At 34.3% G+C, this 19344-nt stretch overlaps 1 protein-coding gene and 1 long non-coding RNA gene across 2 annotated transcripts; both read left to right on the top strand.

Annotated features, from left to right (window-relative positions):
• The first annotated feature begins 579 nt into the window (after positions 1-579).
• LOC120124586 lies at positions 580-10134 on the top strand. The gene is made up of 3 exons (XR_005516285.1): positions 580-649; positions 756-843; positions 10094-10134. It is a non-coding gene; the product is annotated as an uncharacterized LOC120124586 (long non-coding RNA).
• A 4093-nt stretch (positions 10135-14227) lies between these two features.
• LOC120124585 (copper transporter 2-like) lies at positions 14228-15026 on the top strand. Its single transcript, XM_039143221.1, has one exon. It carries the CDS (start codon positions 14343-14345, stop codon positions 14820-14822), a length of 480 nt encoding a protein of 159 aa, XP_038999152.1. The 5' UTR covers positions 14228-14342; the 3' UTR covers positions 14823-15026.
• The last annotated feature ends 4318 nt before the right edge of the window (positions 15027-19344 follow it).

Genomic DNA, 19344 nt, shown 5'->3' on the forward strand with positions numbered 1-19344 from the left:
AATACAACATTATCATATTTTATGATAATCTTTTATTCTCACTGGTAATCTTACATTCCGTGAACCAAACGCACCTTTAAAGGGCATTTGGATCATGGATTTTTACATTCTCAGGAAGAATATTTTTTCTGGTTAAGATACCCACGTTTGGATAGGATACATTCTTAAGTGAGGGTAATATATCAATACCAACAGTATTTTTTGGGTATGTATTATTGGGAATATTATTCCCACATCTAACCTAGGTATTTTTTTATTCTCGTCCTTAAGGGCTAAAATACATTTTCTTATCTTCTCCCCGTGAGCTTGCGTATGAGAAGGAAAAAAATTTCCTGGTTTTCTCAGACCGATTTCTCCTGGTAAGATTTCTTCTCCACTCCATTTCTTTTATTTTCCTAGTAATGTTACTTGGTTTCTATTTTCTGATATGCACATATTGGTCTCATTGTGTTGTAGGAATTCACATGAGCAACAAGCTTAGCCGCATCTGCAAGACAATTCTTCACACTTTTGGTATCCTCATTCGGTAGTTAGCTCCCCAAATTCTTAACAGCTTCAACTCGTAGAGGCTTACAGAGTGGTCGCATTCACCCTTACTTGTTTCACCTGCTGAAGCTGCTGGAGTCATCGCTCTTTTAAAGGAAAAAAGGTGAGGGGTTTGGTTCATACGTTTCCATATGTTGTTATCAACAAAGAAATCTCCATTTTCCCTTAAGAATGTTTCTCGAATCCTAATTACTTTCCTATTTTCTTAGTGTTGATGAGTTACGGAAGCTTTTGTCTGATAATGACGCATACAATCAGTTCTTACAATCAGTTGACCAAGTTAAAATTCAAAACATTGTAAGTATCAAAATCGCCTTGATTTATTCGGTCTCTTTCAAAGTAATGAATTTCCATCTTGTTTTTTCTGTTGCACCATCTGATATGTTCTTGTTTTGTTTTCTGGTCTCAAAGATTATGATGGTTCGGGTTTTAGGCCATAGCATAACAAGAGGTATTGAATAACCAGTGAATTTGGTGAGATTGGTTGTCTGTGAATATCGAAATGCTTAGGATACTGCCTATTTAGATTGTTAATTCATATTGCTATTTTTGATGTGCTGTTGATATCATTTCATGTGTCTGAATATTGGTTATGAAGATAAGTCATTATCGGTAGCCCGCATGTGCATACTGGTGAGGAAATAGGGTTTGATAAAGTTTTGATGTTTCAGAATTTAGTGTATTATATTCTTGTTTAAAACAATAAATGAAGACTTAACTCGTAATACTGAGCAGAAGAGGATCTCGTGGTTATATTGGTCTCGGGGGATAGTCTAATGTTTAAACTTAATTAGGATCAAACATAACAGGAAATACTCAAAGTAGCAACAAATGATCTGACTATGATGAACTGAAAGAGCAAGAGAGAAGAAGAGAATAAGAGAATAAGGAATGAAAAACAATGCTCAATGATTTTTAAGAATAGGAAATTACAGAGTTTCAGTAAAATCACAAAAATATTTCACGTGTAATTTGCATAGTGGACAGGCCCACTATTTATAACACTAGCTAGCCCAACTACTTAGCCCAACAGAATAGGCTTCGGTTATAACAACCTCCAAAACGGTTATAACAACCTCCAAAACGGTTATAACAACCTTTAACATACATAGTACTCTAATATTCTCTGGGTTTTCTGTTGATCTGAATTATCAACTCAGTATTTTGATGGCTTCTTCAGACTTTCTTCACCTGGTGGGTCGCCTTGCTTCGTATGGCTGGTACCATTGATCTTTGCCCAATATTTTACACCAAGACGAGAGCGCATGTCACCAAATACTGCAGGTGGTAACGGTTTGGTGAGTATATCAGCTACATGTTCTGCAGAAGGGACAAAATTATCACGGAGTTTTTCAGCCAACACTCTTTCCCTCACAAAGTGAATGTCAATTTCTACATGCTTTATACGAGCATGATGTGTTGGATTTGCTGCCATAGAGATTGTAGAGGTGTTATCACACCATACAACTGGCTTTCCAGTTACTCTAATTCCTATTTCACCAAGTAATTGTTCAATCCAAACCAACTCAGAAACAGAATTAACAAGGCTCCTATACTCTGCTTCTGATGTAGACCTGGAGACAACGCTTTGCTTCTTAGAGCACCATGCAATTGGATTACCTCCAAGGTATACACAATAGCCTGTTGTGGATCGTCTGTCTTCCACCGAGGTTGCCCAGTCTGCATCAGTGTAGCAGACTATACTAAAATTTTTAGTTTGTTAGAAGAACAACCCATACTCAAGTGTCCCACTGAGATACCTCAGTATACGTTTCACTGCCCTCCAATGAGTATCACACGGACTGTTCATGTAACACCCCAACCCGTACCCGACCCGGGTACGAGTCCGAGGTGTCACATTGACTTTTCAAACTTTGACTCTTGACAAAATTCAAAGAAAATTTAAAACTTTCCTTAGAGTAAAAGCAGTTTAGTTACGTAATTTGACCACAATAACCAAAATCGATCAGAGCATATTTAACTCAATCAATTAGTACATGCCAATTATATTCAAAATAACAAAAATCATTTAACTCATCTATTTTCTGGTCTAAAATCTTGTAAGGGAGATGTTGACATGTAATACTCTTCTTATCTTCTTGCTTTTGTACCCTACGTGTGAAACAATCACACGCTAATTCGAAGACTTAGTGAGGCATAAAAACTTATAATGCACTTTATAACATATATCAATACATGCATGTTCTGTTCTATCATGTTATACCAAATTACATGATTTCCTCGTATCATATAAAATCATATCAGATTAATTACAGTAAATACATACATACACATAACTCATCATTAACAGTTCATCATGTAATCACATACTTTTATGCTTAGCCTTTTCAATCAAACACTATACACACACAACATCATATCATTTCTATAACATTTATCATATCACTAACATATATTTGTTTATATCTCTTGATTAGCCCATGTACATATGTGAGAACTATAGATATGTGAGTTTATGGAGGTTGTGCACTAATGTTGTCACCACAGCTCATATAAATGCACCGAAGTGCCACATAGAATTGCACCGTAGTGCCGCATAGAATTGCACCGTAGTGCTATATAATAATGTCCATAAGGACCACATATCATTCCTTAAGAATCATATACATATACTAGGGATCAAGTATGTGTCTCACCAGACTTCACACATGTTCCAAAGAATACATATATGTCCCGAAGGACCACATAGACCCTCGACTCTTGGCATGCCAACTATACCCCTAGCTCTCATGACACATAACATGGGCATTGTCATTTAACAGTTCACATTACTTGTCATTTCTCTTCTGTCACATACCATATGTATGTGTAACCATGTATTCCATATCATATCACATGTTCATATAAGCTCATAGCTTCTTTCACATATACATGTAATCACTTAGTCTATTTTCATGTAATTCTTTTCACTTCTCATATGATTTTATATTCATATCTCACATACCTCATATCACCTTGCATTGTTTCATATAAACATAGATGTCATATCTTGTTCGTATATATTTTCTATATAACTCATATATCTCATAGTTCTTTCACATAGCTCACTATCATATTTTCATATCATATATCTTATAATAGATTCTTATATCATCATTTATTTCCTTTCTACCTATTCATAATCACATAACATATACAAAGCATATCATTATCTTTAGTCATGCATACATACAATCAATGTAATACAGATAATCACATATAATTATAACAACACATAATCATGTCCATGACTTCATGCATATTACTCTAGGAAATAGACTCATCGCAAGTCTTATTTCCATTAAACACTACATATCACTAGTATGCACTCACCTTGGCCTCACTAGTAAATTCCAATCTCTTATCTTTCCCTTGATCGATATTACTTGCCAAATGTTCCGAAATTGCTTTACACGTAGAATCTACATAAATGTACATTTTGAGGCAATCATCAGATACCTACACCTTGTAATTGGATACTAGAAACTTAAACGAACTTATTAAACCAATATTCATATTTTTCCTTTAGGGGGAATCGGTTCCCTACTATGGGGGTATCGATTCCCTCATGACATTCTGGAAATTTTTGTTCGTTTGAAGGGGTATCGGTTCCCCTTGAATGGGTACCGATTCCCCTTGCCCAGAAATCATATTTTTAACTCGAAAATCCCTTCATTTTCAGTTCAACACTTCATACTTCACTCCCTTTAATATTCCTAACTTTCATACACATACTTAAACTCATTTTTACTCCATAATCACTTCTTTAAACTCAAAATTCTATCATTTACATGGCATTCAAGAATCACACTAAATTTCCAACATGTTCTAAAACCCATTCTATCACTTCATATCTCTTAATTTAACCCTTGACAAGTCAAATTAAACTTCAAAATCTATTAACTCATTCTATTTCAAAAATTCACTTAAAAACTCATTTTTCTTAATTTCTCATAACTTGTTAATCTTTGAGTTTTAAGTCACCTAAAGCTTTCCTTAATCTTTCTTAACATCCCAAGAATCAAAACAAGCTTTAAAACGAAAGAATTAACCAACTGAAGACCCACTTACCTTATACAAGGCTTCACGGTGGAGAGGAGGAAGAAGAAGACTGAAGAATACTCTGGAGAAATTATCTCATTTCCCACGTTTTTATATTCCCTTAAAAGAGAATAAAAATCTTCTCTTAGAAAAGACCATAATACCCTTGTTATTTCTAAACTTTACCATTAAATCCAACATCAACTTTCTTCAATTAAATCCATGAACTTTTAACTTATTTCAAAATTGAGCATATAGTTTTTAAAATTTGCAATTTAGTCACTGACCCTGATTTGGGATGTTACAGTTCATATATTGACTAACCTTATTAATAGCATAGGCTATGCCAGGTCTTGTTAAGCATATATACTACAAACCTCTCACAATACTGCGATAAAGATGGACATCACCAAACAACTGCCCATCATTTGCCTTGAGTTTAGGAGCAACAACCATGGGAGTAGGAGTGGGAGTTGGCTCAACTAGACTATACTTTACCTTTTTAGTAGCTCATTGATATACTTCTTTTGATTCAAAAACAAGCCTATTTCAGAATTTTCAACTTGCATTCCAAGAAATAGTTCTAGTTGACCCAAATCTTTAAGAGAAAACTCCTTGTTAATCGCTTGCACTATGGCATCCACTTCAATCACCTGGCTTCCTGTGATGACTATATCATCTACATATACCATTAATAACACTTGAGAAATACTGAATTTCTGATAAACAGAGAAGAATCAGCTTTTGAAGCAACAAAATCCAAACTTTCAATCAGAAATTTCCTCAAGGTCTCAAACCATGCTCTAGGTGTTTGTTTAAGCCCATAAAGAGCATTCTTCAAGCAACACACCAATTCCTTCCCATCTTCATTTCTTTGCTCAAAACTTTGAGGCTGACACATGTATATTTCTTTTGTTAGCCTCTCATTGTGGAATGCATTGTTGATGTCAATTTGTCTAAGTGACCAATTTTTCATGATAGCAACTTCCAGTATAGTTCTTATTGTACTAGCTCGAACCACTGGACTAAACGTCTTAGAAAAATCTCTTCCCACCATTTGAGAGTACCCCTTGGCCACTAGACAAGCCTTAAGCCTTTCAACTGACCCATCAGGTTTTTTCTTGACTTTAAAAAGCCATTTACAGCCTACTGATTTGCGTGCTGGTGGCGGAGGCTTTAACTCCCATGTACCATTCTTCATAAGGGCAATATATTCACTTTGAACAGCCTCACACCAAGCAGGATGTTGCAACGCTTCATAGACATTTGCTGGCTCTTAAGGACTTGTCTCAGCAAGTAGCACTTTAGGTTTAAAAATGCCAGGTTTGCCACGAGTAACCATAGGATGAGCATTCTGAACTAGCTGAGGTGGAGATGGTGGTGGTGATGGAGGTGAGATGAATTTTTGAGATGAAGACGATATATGTGGTGAAGATGACGATGATAATGGTGTAGAAGATGATGAATTTGAATGGGAATTTGAATGAGATGAATTTGGAGAAGGAAATGGAGATGTGGTGAGTTATTGTGTTGAAGATGAAACTTGTGGTGAAGATGATGATGTTGATGGTGTAGTAGATGATAAGTCTGATTTGTGATTGTGTGTGCTAGTAGGGATGGAAAGAAAAGAAGGATAAAACAAGCTATTTTGAGAAATATTTTTGACACTAGAGTGTTTTTGACTATTTAAAACTGATAAACTAGAACTAGTGGGAAAACTTTGGTGTTGTTGATAAGGAAACTCATTTTTTTCAAACCGAACATGCCTTGACACATATACACGACCACTAGATTCTAAACACTTATATCCCTTGTGAGCAGGTGAATACCCCAAGAAGACACAGGCAGAAGAACGAAATTGGATTTTATGCTGGTTATAGGGTCTTAAAAAAGGGTAACATGTGCAACTAAAAACTCTTAAAAAACTGTAATCTGGTGCTTTATGAAAAATTTTCTCATATGGTGATATACCAGACAACACACATGTAGGTAACCGATTAATAAGAAAAACATCACTAGAAAAAGCATCATTCCAAAAACTTAAAGGCATAGAGGCATGAGCTAGCATAGACAGGCCTACCTTAACTATCTGCCTATGTTTCCTTTCCACTAAATCATTTTGTTCAGAAGTATGAGGACATGAAATCCTATGTATTATACCTTGCTCTTTCATGTAAGCTTGAAGAGCACCAAACTCACCTCCTCCATCTGACTGAAAAACCTTGAGTTTGACACCAAATTGTCTTTCCACCTGTCTATAAAACTGAAGAAAAACATATTTGACTTTAGATTTTTGTTTTAAGAAATAAATCCATGTATACCTACTATGAGCGTCAGTAAAGGCAACATAAAATCTGAACCCATTAGAATAAACAGGAGCAGGGCCCTACACATCAGATACTATAAGTTCTAGTGGTTGTTCATAAACAGTGTGTGAGTCATAGAAGGGCAACTTATGTGATTTAGCAAGCTGACATGCTTTACACAACATTTTTTCTTTATTTATGTCAGAAGCAGTTACATTGTAATGTTTTAATGCAGAAATTAGCACTTCTTTAGAGGGGTGGCCAAGTCTTTTGTGCCACATGTCTACAAACACCCTAGCATTTACAATGTGACAGCTTATTGAAGACAAAGAACTATTATTAGAATTATTAACATGCATTTCATCACCAGTAATCATACAACTACCATTATTATCAGTGTTATTCATGGCTATATTGAGTTTGTACAGCCCTCCATCTTGACTTCCTTTTAATAACACTTTTCGAGTATGCAAATCACGAACTTGACAGAAATCACGGTAAAATTCAAGCAGAACCTGATTGTCCTGAGTGAATTTAGAAACAGACAGCAGATTTTTAGTAATGTTAGGAACATACAACAATTTATTTAAAAGAAATTTATTGGAATTAGTGAAAAAATAAGACTGACTAGTGCACTTTATTGGAAGAGAATTACCATTGCCTACAATTACACTACCTGTTCCAGGGAGAGTGTCTTTAATCTGCAAGTTATTAAAGTCTTTAGTTATATGATGAGTCGCTCCAGAGTCTGGATACCAAGCATTATCATCCACTGCCTCAGGTGTAGCTATATAAGTTTGAGATGTGACATGTGGTTGAGTAACAGCATTGAACTGATTTGTATTTCCAGAGGAAAAAGAATACATGTTGTGGGGATTTGAATATATTTGATGTTAAATATTAACAGGATAATTATGTGGTCGAAAAGCAGAAACTTGAGGAACTTGAGAGGCAGAAAAGTGTGGTGCAGAAAATTGAGGAATTTGAGGTGCAGAAAATTGGTGTGTAGAAATTTGAGGTGCAGAAAATTGAGGAATTTGTGGTGCAGAACGTGTATAATATACTGGATTATAAGGGTTGAAGTTGTCATTGCTGGGACTATACGAGCTGACATTGGCTTGAATATTGGGATAGCCTTTAGTATTAGTGTTTTGTGTAGGTCGAGAGGTTCATTTTTATAGTTCATATCAAATCTATAATAGCACCTTTCCACAAGATGTCCCATTCGACCACACAACTGGAACTGTGGTCTAGAGGATGAAAAATGTCCTCGACCTCTACCCCTATTACTGCTGTTATTATTATTAAAATTCTGACCAGTGTTATCACCAACTTCTCCTTTATTTTGATACTCAGAATAAGAAGCATTGTTAGAAGTAACTTGATCAGCTGAAGCTTGAGTGGTGATGTGAGCACAGGCAGTAACATGATTAAAGGATTGTTACTGTCTTGTGTCAGCATCCAGTAATATGGTGCTGACAGACCTTAAATCTGTAGGAGTAGGGGTGGCAGTTATAACAGTAACAACTGACTCAAATTCAGGTGGCAAACCATTCAAAATAGCAGTAATATGCTCATGTTCTGAAATTATTTCACCACAGCTAGCTAAATTGTCACAGACAGACTTGATTTTCATCAAGTACTCTCTCATACTCAGGTCCCCTTTCCTTTGAGAATGAAGCATTCTCCTATAAGACATCAACCTAGAGGTAGTTTTTCCACTATACAGCCTATACAAAGTGTTCCAGATCTCAGCAGCAGTATTGAGACCTATGAGATGAGATAGCACCTCCTCACTAACAGTGGAGAGCAACCAGGAAGCAAGAGCTCCATCCTGCTCTTCATAAAGTTCATACTCAGGATTTAGACTAACAACACCATCTCTAGTTACATACTGTGTGGGCCAAGAGATGTTAGAGTCTATGTATTTTTGAAGTCTATGAGTTTTAATAGTAAGAAACACTTGTTGATGCCATAGAAGGTAGTTGTGATCATCTAAAGTCACATTGATTTTCTTAGTAGAGAATAATCTAGAGGAGACAGCAGAAGCAGAGCTAGAAAAGTTAATAGTACTGTCATCAGTAGTATTTTCCATATAAGAAACAGGCAGCAGCTTTCAACTAGAACAAAATGTGAGCAGCAAAGCAGAAAAGGAATAACAAAGAACCAGTATGCCAGTTCAACCGAGTACAGTAAACGCAAACCAAATAGCAGTATGACAGACCAATCAAGAACAACAAACACAAATCGAAGAGCAGTATGTCGAATTAATCGAGAACAGTAAAGGAGCAATCTCACCATAAATGAAGATAAAAAAAAGGCCGAACAAGAAACAGCCGAGAAACAGGATGCTAAGAAGCAGCTTCGAATGCAGCAAACAGTATCGAAGATCCACCGAAAAACATAGACAAAACACAGAATCACAACCAGAGCCGAAGAGAAAGCGACAACTCAAGGATCCAAACGATGCACAACCGCAGAGAACTTGTCGAGGAAACAAGAAAAATTACGCAGGACGGAAGACAAAAGGCTGCAGGAATTTAGGCGAATGATACCATAACAGGAAATACTCAAAGTAGCAACAAATGATCTAACTATGATGAACTGAAAGAGAAAGAGAGAAGAAGAGAAGAAGGAATGAAAAACAGTGCTCAATGATATTTCAGAATAGGAAATTACAAAGTTTCAGTAAAATCACAAAAATATTTCACGTGTAATTTGCATAGTGGACAGGCCCACTATTTATAACACTAGCTAGCCCAACTGATTAGCCCAACAAAATAGGCTTCAGTTATAACAACCTCCAAACGGTTATAACAACCTCCAAACGGTTATAACAACCTTTAACACACATAATACTCTAATATTCTCTGGGTTTTCTGCTGATCTGAATTATCAACTCAACAAAACATATAGTTTTTAGCCTGTTAAATTCCATTTGCCAGATCTTTAAGGTTCCCCTTGTTTCGTTTGTTTACCGTGCTTTTTGATCGTTGCATGGATCTCCACTAACCAGGGCCCTGCTCCGTCTTATAATTGATGTTCCTTGTTGGTATCATGATGGGGTTGCACTTTAGCTATGTTTTAGAACCATTTATTCGAACTATAACATGCATGCGATGAGAAAACCGTGTTTTCTTTTACTTTATATTTCATCATTTTGTCAATTTCTTACCTGATCGGAATTAACTTTTTACTAGATAAGATATGAACTTCGCAAGGAGACTTTGCAGCTTGCCAGTTAGTTCTTATTCAGCTATCTCTATGAATCTCCTAGAGAAGTTTGTGTTTTGTAGGATTGTTTTATTAACTACCGCCTTGGCGACGAGAAAACGAGGGTATAGAACACACAAGCAAACATTTTAACGTTTGATTACAAGGATTCCTTCAGCCTGACCTTCTATAATAGCTATAAGCCACAACAATGGTTGCAACAGCTTCGACCACAGCGGCTGCTGTAAGAACGTCACGCTGCTCCCATGATTCTATCCAGCTTGTCAGATCGCACGTCCAGGTCTTTTTGGGCAAGTCTCTCGGTTCTTCGTTTCTCTTTTTGTCACTTGGTTCTGAGCTAGCAGTCATGCAACAGGTGAATCCATTAGCACCCTGACAACAACCACCCGCATTTTCCGTTGTGTTCTGAGCAGTCGTTTCTTCGTGCTTCTCTTTTTTCTTCGCTTCGGTCCCATTCGGAAGCTTCGGTTCGCCTCCTTCGGTAGAAGCCCCCATTTGACCCCTGCAGATGTTGACATAGAAAGGAGTAACAGAAAGCTTAATAGGGAATATGCAATTCGTCACACAGTAGACATGGGGCTTCCTACTAACGAAGCACAAAGTCAAAAAGTTAGCATGGCCTCCATTTTAGTAGGAGTAAAATGATTTATTTATTAAAATTTTAATATTTTATTTAGTTAAATGTTGATGTAAAATTTTAATATATTTTTAGATAAATAATGTAAAAAATAATATTATGATATATTTAATTTTTTATTCTACTCATTTATCTTTTAAATTTAATAAAAAAAGTATATATTAATTTTATTAAAAAGTATATAATTTTAAAATAATAAAGTAATATATTTTCGATGATTTTTTATATAAATATTTAGAATTTCACTTGTTAACACATATAAAACAAAGACAATTTGATAAAATATATGTTCCAGTAATCTCATTTTCTTTCAATCAAACACTATAATCTTATATTCCTGTCAAACAAACCAAACATAGTAATATAATATTCCCAAAATATATCAGGTAATGTTATATTCCTAGTAATCTTATTCATAGATGTAATGCTATATTCCATAAACCAAACGTACCAGATTGTGAGATGAGATGTAGCTAGAACAACTTTGAACTCTGTGAATCGAGATGGGCCAAAATAGAGGAGACACTCTTTATGGATTTTTGGGTAATTGGGGTTCAAGGCGTCGTTCCAAAATCCAAATGGTCAAGACGTTGGCAACAACGAGGATAATAAGTTATAATCAAAATCCAAATGGTCAAGAAAAGGTTTACAAAAAATTGGGGATTTTCAATAAAATTTTCGACAAAACAAATCAAATAACCAAAAATAATAGGGAGAGACGAATCTTTCGATCCCTTTTACGGCATGAACAAATGTCGAACAAATACTAAACGACTAGGGTTCTTAATGGAAGAAATAGAAAGAAAACAGAGAGAAAAGAAAGAAAAACAATATTTCTAAACTATAGGGATCAAATTAGAAATCAACTCTTTGTGTTAACATGTAACTAGGGATGATCATGAGTCGGGTTAGGTCAAATTTATGACCAACCCAGCCCTAAAATATGTCATTCACCCAAAACTTAACCTGACCCGAGTTTAGGATGACTTCATTTGACCCACATTTTTAAGATAAAACTCGTATCCAACCAGGAACAAATATATTTATAAAAAGATATTAATTTTATTCGATAAAAATAGAGATCTAATTGAAAAAAATAATATATAAATAAATATTATTATAATTATCCCTATATATATATATATATATATATATATATATATATATATTTACATTATTTTTTGGGTTGAGCAAAATCAGTCGGATTCAAGTACTTTACCCATTCCTATATGTAACATCTAGGGATGACAAACGGGTACAATTTCGTGGATTTCGCACCGTACTCGCTCCAATTGGGGCGGGGATGGGTATAACTTTAGTGGGTAGTGGGCGGGTGTGGATTTAGAAAGTAGTACCCGTCGTGGGTAGTGGGCTGGTGATGGGTTTAAGACCTTACCTGCCCCGCATCTGCCCACCCCACATCCGTCCGCCCACTAAATACCCATTAAAGTTTAAACCATTATGAATTTAGGTATAATTTTAGAGACTAATTTATAAATCTTAATATTGTATAAGATATATGCTGTCAGGCAGATCTAACCGGGCACGTCTCCATTTGGGTAGTAGGTGTGAGGATGGATTTGAAAATGTACCCGTGTGAACGGGTGGTGGATTTGAAAAATTTTACCCATCATAAGTGATAGGCGGGTGATAGATTTAAAAATATTAAGTGAGTATGGGAATAGAGATATCCGCACCGACCCGCCGTTTGTCATCCCTAGTAACATCATCAATGTACAAGATTTCACATTCCAATGATATTTTGCAATAAATCAATATATAAATGATATTTTCGTGATAAATCAATAATATAAAGACCAAAATATAGGTTCTAAAAGTTCAATAATCAAAATAAAAAAAATTAAAATGATAATACATATATTTGGCAGTTGTCAATCCCAATTAGATGGAAATGTTTTGTTTGGTTGGCGTGGCGCGATACATTGGTGACAAGTGCTCATTGGGACTCATGGGGGTGATAGTTTCTGCTGGATGTACCGTTTGTGACTATTCTTTGAAAAACTTGAGCCATATCTTGAGGGATTCTACTAGGTCATGGGCAAGAGGGCCATTTGTTCACATATAATTTAAAAATAATAATTATCATTTTATTAAGGATATTAAAAAATTAAAAATTTATGTACTAAAACGAATAAAAACTGATAGTTTATATATTAAATATGTATAGTTTTTAACAACGGATACTAAAAATGAAACAAAACGTTAGGTGTGATTTAAAAAAAATTAAGTATTAAAATGAACAAAAACTGATAATTTATGTATTAAATGCATAATTTACTCATTTTAATATTATACAACCACTTAGTAAAAAGCAATGTTTTCAAAATCGGACCGGACATTTAACCTGTAAGGGTACTGGTTCACTGGTTCAACTGGTTCAACTGGGTTCAACCGTAGTTCAATTGGGTTCAACCGTGGTTGAACCGGATTTTATATAAAATAATTTTTTTTTAATTTTACATAATATTCAAAGTAATATTAATATATATGTAACACTTTTTTTAAGTTTACAATATTAAAAGGTATAAAAATATCACAAGTCATAATATGTATAAATCAAAAACTTTAAAATCAAGTGAAACAAAATGATTCAAATCAACTACAACATAATATTTAAGGTAAAACATATTAAATAATAAATATAATTATATAACTATAATCAAAAAAATAAAATTGGGGTTTTAAAAAATCATAATAAATGATGTCATTTGATTTAATTGTTTTAAAAAAACAATCTCACATGACTAAGAAACATAGAAGAGTATCTCAAAAGTTTAAAGAGTAAAAATATGATAACAAAATAATCTCACATGACTAAGAAACATAGAAGAGCATCTCAACTTACTTCTATAAATAATAAAGGTAATTTGACATTCAAAATCATGGAGCCTTTTGGTGAGCACAAAGCGAACTATTCTTTCGCTTCAATTGAGCTCAAATTTTAGGCTTCAATTGAACTTCTAAATTTTTTTTTGAGTTCGAGCCTTTTCGATTTCAAGTTTTAATATTATATTTCGAGTTGATAATTTTTAGCTCGTGAGTTTTTGAGTCGAGTTGAGCTTATTTTTAAAATTTTCGAGTTTGAGTCGAGCTCAGCAATACTCGAATTTGACTCGGCTCGTTGAACAAACGACGTTGTTTGGTTTAATTTTTTTTAAAAGAAAAATAGTAAACCGAAAGTTCAAACCGGTTCAAACCGGTTTTCAGTTCACTCCGATTTTTCCGGTTTTCAACCGATTCTTCCGGTTCTTTACCGGTTCTGTGCTAATCCGGTTTTAGGAGTTAACCGGACCGGACAGTCCACCGGTTCACGGTTTAACCGGCCGATCTAGTCCGATTTTAATAACATTGGTAAAAAGATTTCAATTTTTATCTTTATATAAAATAAAAATCATATTAAATAAAGGCAGTTGCATTGCAGTTATCCCCTCCTTAATATCCCCCCATCTCATGTTCATGTACTAAACATTACAGCGTCTAATGTACTATCACATTTTGTCTTTATAAACCAAGCAAAAAAGGTAAACGGAACTGAACCGAAACCAAAGAAAACGTCCATGGAAAACATGAATCATGACCATATGCATGGCATGATGAACAACCAATCCGACGGCGGTATGACGGCGGCGATGCAACCCCATAAGATGATGATGCACATGACCTTCTTCTGGGGCAGCGACGCCCAGATTCTCTTCTCGGGTTGGCCCGGAACAAGCACCGCCATGTACGTCTTGGCCCTCATAGTCGTCTTCCTCCTTGCTTTCACCTCCGAGTTTGTCTCTCACTCTCGGTTGTTGAAACCCAGTTCCGATAACCACGTGGCTTCCGGTCTGGTCCAGACTCTGCTGCACGCTTTCCGGGTCGGGCTTGCGTATCTGGTGATGTTGGCTATCATGTCTTTCAACGGCGGCGTTTTCCTGGCCGCCGTGGCTGGCCATTTCGTGGGGTTTTTGCTATTGGGCAGTGGGATTTTCAAGAACTCCGCCGCTGTTCCCGCCAAAACATCCGATCATCTTCCTCCTCCGCTGAGTTGTTGAATTATTAGGGTTCTTGCTGTTGATGGGTTCGTTCCTAAAGTACCCTTACTGAAGTTTATGGTTTTAGATCTATGCTTTGCTTCTTCATACTTGTTTTTCATTTGACAGAAAAAGAAAAAAAATCCATAGATTGCTTATTGCACTGGTTCCAATCTTAAACGTGAGGCTGTGATTTCATGATCCTAGCCAGCAGGTTGCATGTCATATCAACGTCGATTTAATGCAATGGTGTTTCACTCTCAAACTTAGGGACCAAACCATAAAAAAATAGTTGTCAATGTTTAATTAATTTTTAAAGGTTTAAAAATATATTTGTATTATTTATTTAATTAAAATGTTGTAATTTTAATTAAGGTAAAATTTTAGTATGTTAGAGAGTAAAATACAATTTTTTACAATTATTTTATATAAAATTTTTAAAATATATTTAGTAACCTTAATAGTAGAAAAAAATATTATTATTTGTAAATAATTTAAATTCGAACAATTACAACTATAAAATATATATAAATTATCGACTGACTAAAATATTTTAAAAAAAATTATTTTATAATTATTTATATTATTAAAAATATATAAAAGTTAAAATATTATAGGGGGTAGATTACGTAAAATTAGATTGAAGTATTCGACTAAAATATAAAAGTTAACCGTTTTTTAATGATTAAATTACGATTAAAATTTTTTTATAACCATTATAATGATTAACCGAATATTTAAACTAAACGATATGATTAATCGTCCATAAACAACTCTAGTCCAAACCAGCGGTAGAAATTAATATGGACTAGCTGAATCATGCCTCTGAAATTTGGAAAAATTATTAGGGTAAACAATGCTAGTAGCCTTTGAATTTTTAAGACCCTTTCACTTTAGTCATTAACTTTTTAAAATTGCATTATAATCACTAAACTTATAATTTATTTTCATTACAATCATTAACTATCGTTACAAAAATTGTTGTGGCACCTTAAAATCTTCTTTAAAAAAACCCTAATCTTCCAAATGATCAATTACTATACATATAGATTTTTCAATGAATAGATCGATCACCGATTAATCCTAAAAGTGATAAGGTTTTATTTGATAAAAAATTAATATAATTCAATTTCAACTTGATTCAACAATTAATTGTGACAAAGGAAAATGTTTTAGCTTTTAGTTTCTATTGGACAATTGTCTTCTTCCACTGTTATGTTTGTCGATGTTCAGTGATTTCTACAAGGTGAAAAGATCACCAAACTACTTTTTCTCTCTCTTTCCTTCGGCTCAAACTCGTCAAAAAAAAATCTTTTGATTTCTTCAAATTTCAACAGGAACTAGAAGAAAAACTTTTTGATCCACCACTATCAATCATTGAATCAACTTGAAATCAAATTATGTTAATCTTTTGGCTAAACGGATCTTTTTCCATCTTTGGATCAAAGATTGCTCATTCACCTAGAATTTGACGTTTGAGACAACTATAAATTTGAAATCTTAGGTGGCATTTGGTTCGCTCGAATGTTTCTGAGGGAATTAGAATCTGTGAAGGAATTAGAATCTGTCAGGAATTGAAATCCAATTCCATATTTTGTTTGGTTGGCAGAAAATTGAATTGGAATCCAATTCCATATTCTGTTTGGTTCGCAGTCATGTTAGATGAATTTGATTTCAGTAATGTAAAATGACAGGATTGCCCTTCTTGTTTTTTTGCTTAATTTTAGTTTGTTTTATAAATTAAATGTAGCAATATATTATAAAAATTTTAAAAAAAAAAATTTAATTTTATTGATTGATTATTCATTTTAATAAATTATAAAAATCATGTTGATAAACGTCATAAGTTAAAATCATCCCAATTAGGGATGGCCATGGGTCAAGTTTTTGGTCCACCCGACCCGACCCGAGAACAAGGGAACCTCCATCCAAGACCAAACCCGACCCGACCCGACCCGAATATATGAATTAGAAACCCGACCCGACCCAAAATAATAAAAAAATTATTTTTATTCAATAAAAACAGTGATTTAATTGAAAAAATATATATAGAGGGGTATTATTGTAATTATTCCTAAATATATAAGGTAAAATTATATATTTTTTGGGTCGGGTCGGGTCGGGTATTTTTCACTCTAAACCCGAACCCGACCCGACCCGACCCGACCCAAATATCACACTTAAAAAAGACCGACCCGATCCGACCAAAATAAAGTTTCACCCGACCCGACCCGACCCGAATATATGAATTAGAAATTCGACCCGACCCGAAATAATAAAAAAATTATTTTTATTCAATAAAAATAGTGACTTAATTGAAAAAAAATTATATATAGAGGGATATTATTGTAATTATACCTAAATATATAAGGTAAAATTATATATATTTTTGGGTCAGGTATTTTTCACCCTACACCCGAACTCGACCCGACCTGAATATTACACTTAAAAAAACCGACCCGACTCGACCAAAATAAAGTTTCACCCGACCCGACCCGAATATATGAATTAGAAACCCGACCCGACCCGAAATAATAAAAAAATATTTTTATTCAATACATGAATAAGTTACCAAAAGATTAATGAGGGTAGTATGATCAAATTTCAATTCCCTCCAACAAGGGAATTGAATTCCATCATATAATGGATGGAATTCACTTTCCCTCATTTGATGAAAAGTTGAAGCCATGAGGGATTCCAATTCTCTTGGAAAACTAGAATCAAACATGAGAAAGTGGTGGATTCCTCCTAATTACAAGGGATTCATGCCAACCAAACGCCACCTTAGGATTGTCTTTGTGGGAATAAGACTTTAATGTGTTAGTTTTTCTTAATACATAATTAATGTAATTAATGAAAGTAAATAAAAAATTTAGACTACATTTCTTTTTAATTTCCGTTCTAAGAAAACCGCAATAACTAATTTGTTAAAAGAATATGTTATAGATCTACATACTCCATGAAATCACATACAAATATACATAATTTGATCATTACTGTTAAAATTATTTTCGATAATTATTCCAAAATCAGAAATTCTGTTTATACCATTGGTCCCAATCTAAAAAATTAACGATAACTTTAGACTTGTATGCAAAGGATTCAACAAAATGAATGGTGACAGGAGATATTAAATTTAGGAACGGATATAGAATTTTATATTAGGGGACGAACTTGAATTTATAAAATTTTAAAGGACGAATTTAAACTTACAAAATTCCAGAGACGGAATCAGATTTTCAATAAAAAATATATAAAAATTTAAAATATAAAATAAATTTTAAATTTCATGGGTTAACTTTCCTCAACCCGTCCCGAGTTCATCCCCGATTAAAACCAAGATATTTCATATTTCATATTTGCAAAATCAGAGGGAACCACTGTTAGTCGAAATCTTGTTGGAGTTTGTACAGTCTTCCACGTTGGAGTCATTTGCGGATAAGGTTATCTCGTTTCTATGCACAAATGTAGCACACATTCAGCTACATTCAAAGGGGATGAATCTTAATATATTTTTTCTCTTAAATATGGTATTATTTTTCTATGCGGTTACTTCAAATTACGATAATAAAATTATAATGTCCTTTAAATTTTATAAATTTTAGTAGAAGAAACGTAAAGGACTTCTAAATTGTATTTGTAACATCCTAATCCAGTTTGACATGAAGATCCATGGATCACAATGTCACACAAGACTACTGAAATAGGGAACCAAAAAATTTTCTTTAAAAACTGCTTTTAATCCACTAAAATATTTCATCCATGAAATTTAAAACAAACCATAATGATAATATGAGTTTACAAATATCGGGGAGCTCCCTAAATATATCCAAAATAAATACAGTACCAATACAAATCAAAGTTACGAATGAATATACTACAAGGGTCCATAAATAGTATACACCCTCTAAAGAATACTCAAGACGTACTCTAACAGTAACTACTGGTCTGGTCTGCTGCACTGGAATATTTGCTGACGATAACTCCCCACGATCTAACCCTAAGAACTTTCGCACGAAAACACATTCCGAACGCTTACAAGCTTAATGTCTCACTAATAATTGTTCTATACTATATGCATTTATTTAAAGAGTTGACTAGCGGCACTAGTCTAAATCATAAGAAACTGAGACATAATCTACTAAACTGTGTAGGATCAAGGTGCGGCGGAGGGATTCTATCATCTCGGAGCTTACACCCCTCTAGCCTACAGGGTGGGAATCCATAATTCTGTCATCAGAAACTTACACTGCCAACCACATCGTCGAGTCTTGGGGCATCTGGCGCCCAGTAGGTTACTAAAGCGCCTTAGCACTGACTTGGATCCATCGACTATCGTATTTCTGCTAAGAGTAGCTCGAGTGTTCTGACTGTTTCTCGAGCGTCAAACAAGGCTAGTTTTATGTGAACGTAGCTATTATTGTTTCTACTGTTATGATATTAATTACTATTATAGTTTGAAGTTTTATTTGTTGTTATTCAAGTGTAATTGGGGCACCTCAAGTTTAATCCCTTAACACCTGGATTATTTATCAAATTCTGC

Source organism: Hibiscus syriacus, unplaced genomic scaffold (genome assembly GCF_006381635.1).
Source record: "Hibiscus syriacus cultivar Baekdansim isolate YM2019G1 unplaced genomic scaffold, ASM638163v2 tig00110419_pilon, whole genome shotgun sequence".
Lineage (NCBI taxonomy): Eukaryota > Viridiplantae > Streptophyta > Magnoliopsida > Malvales > Malvaceae > Hibiscus > Hibiscus syriacus.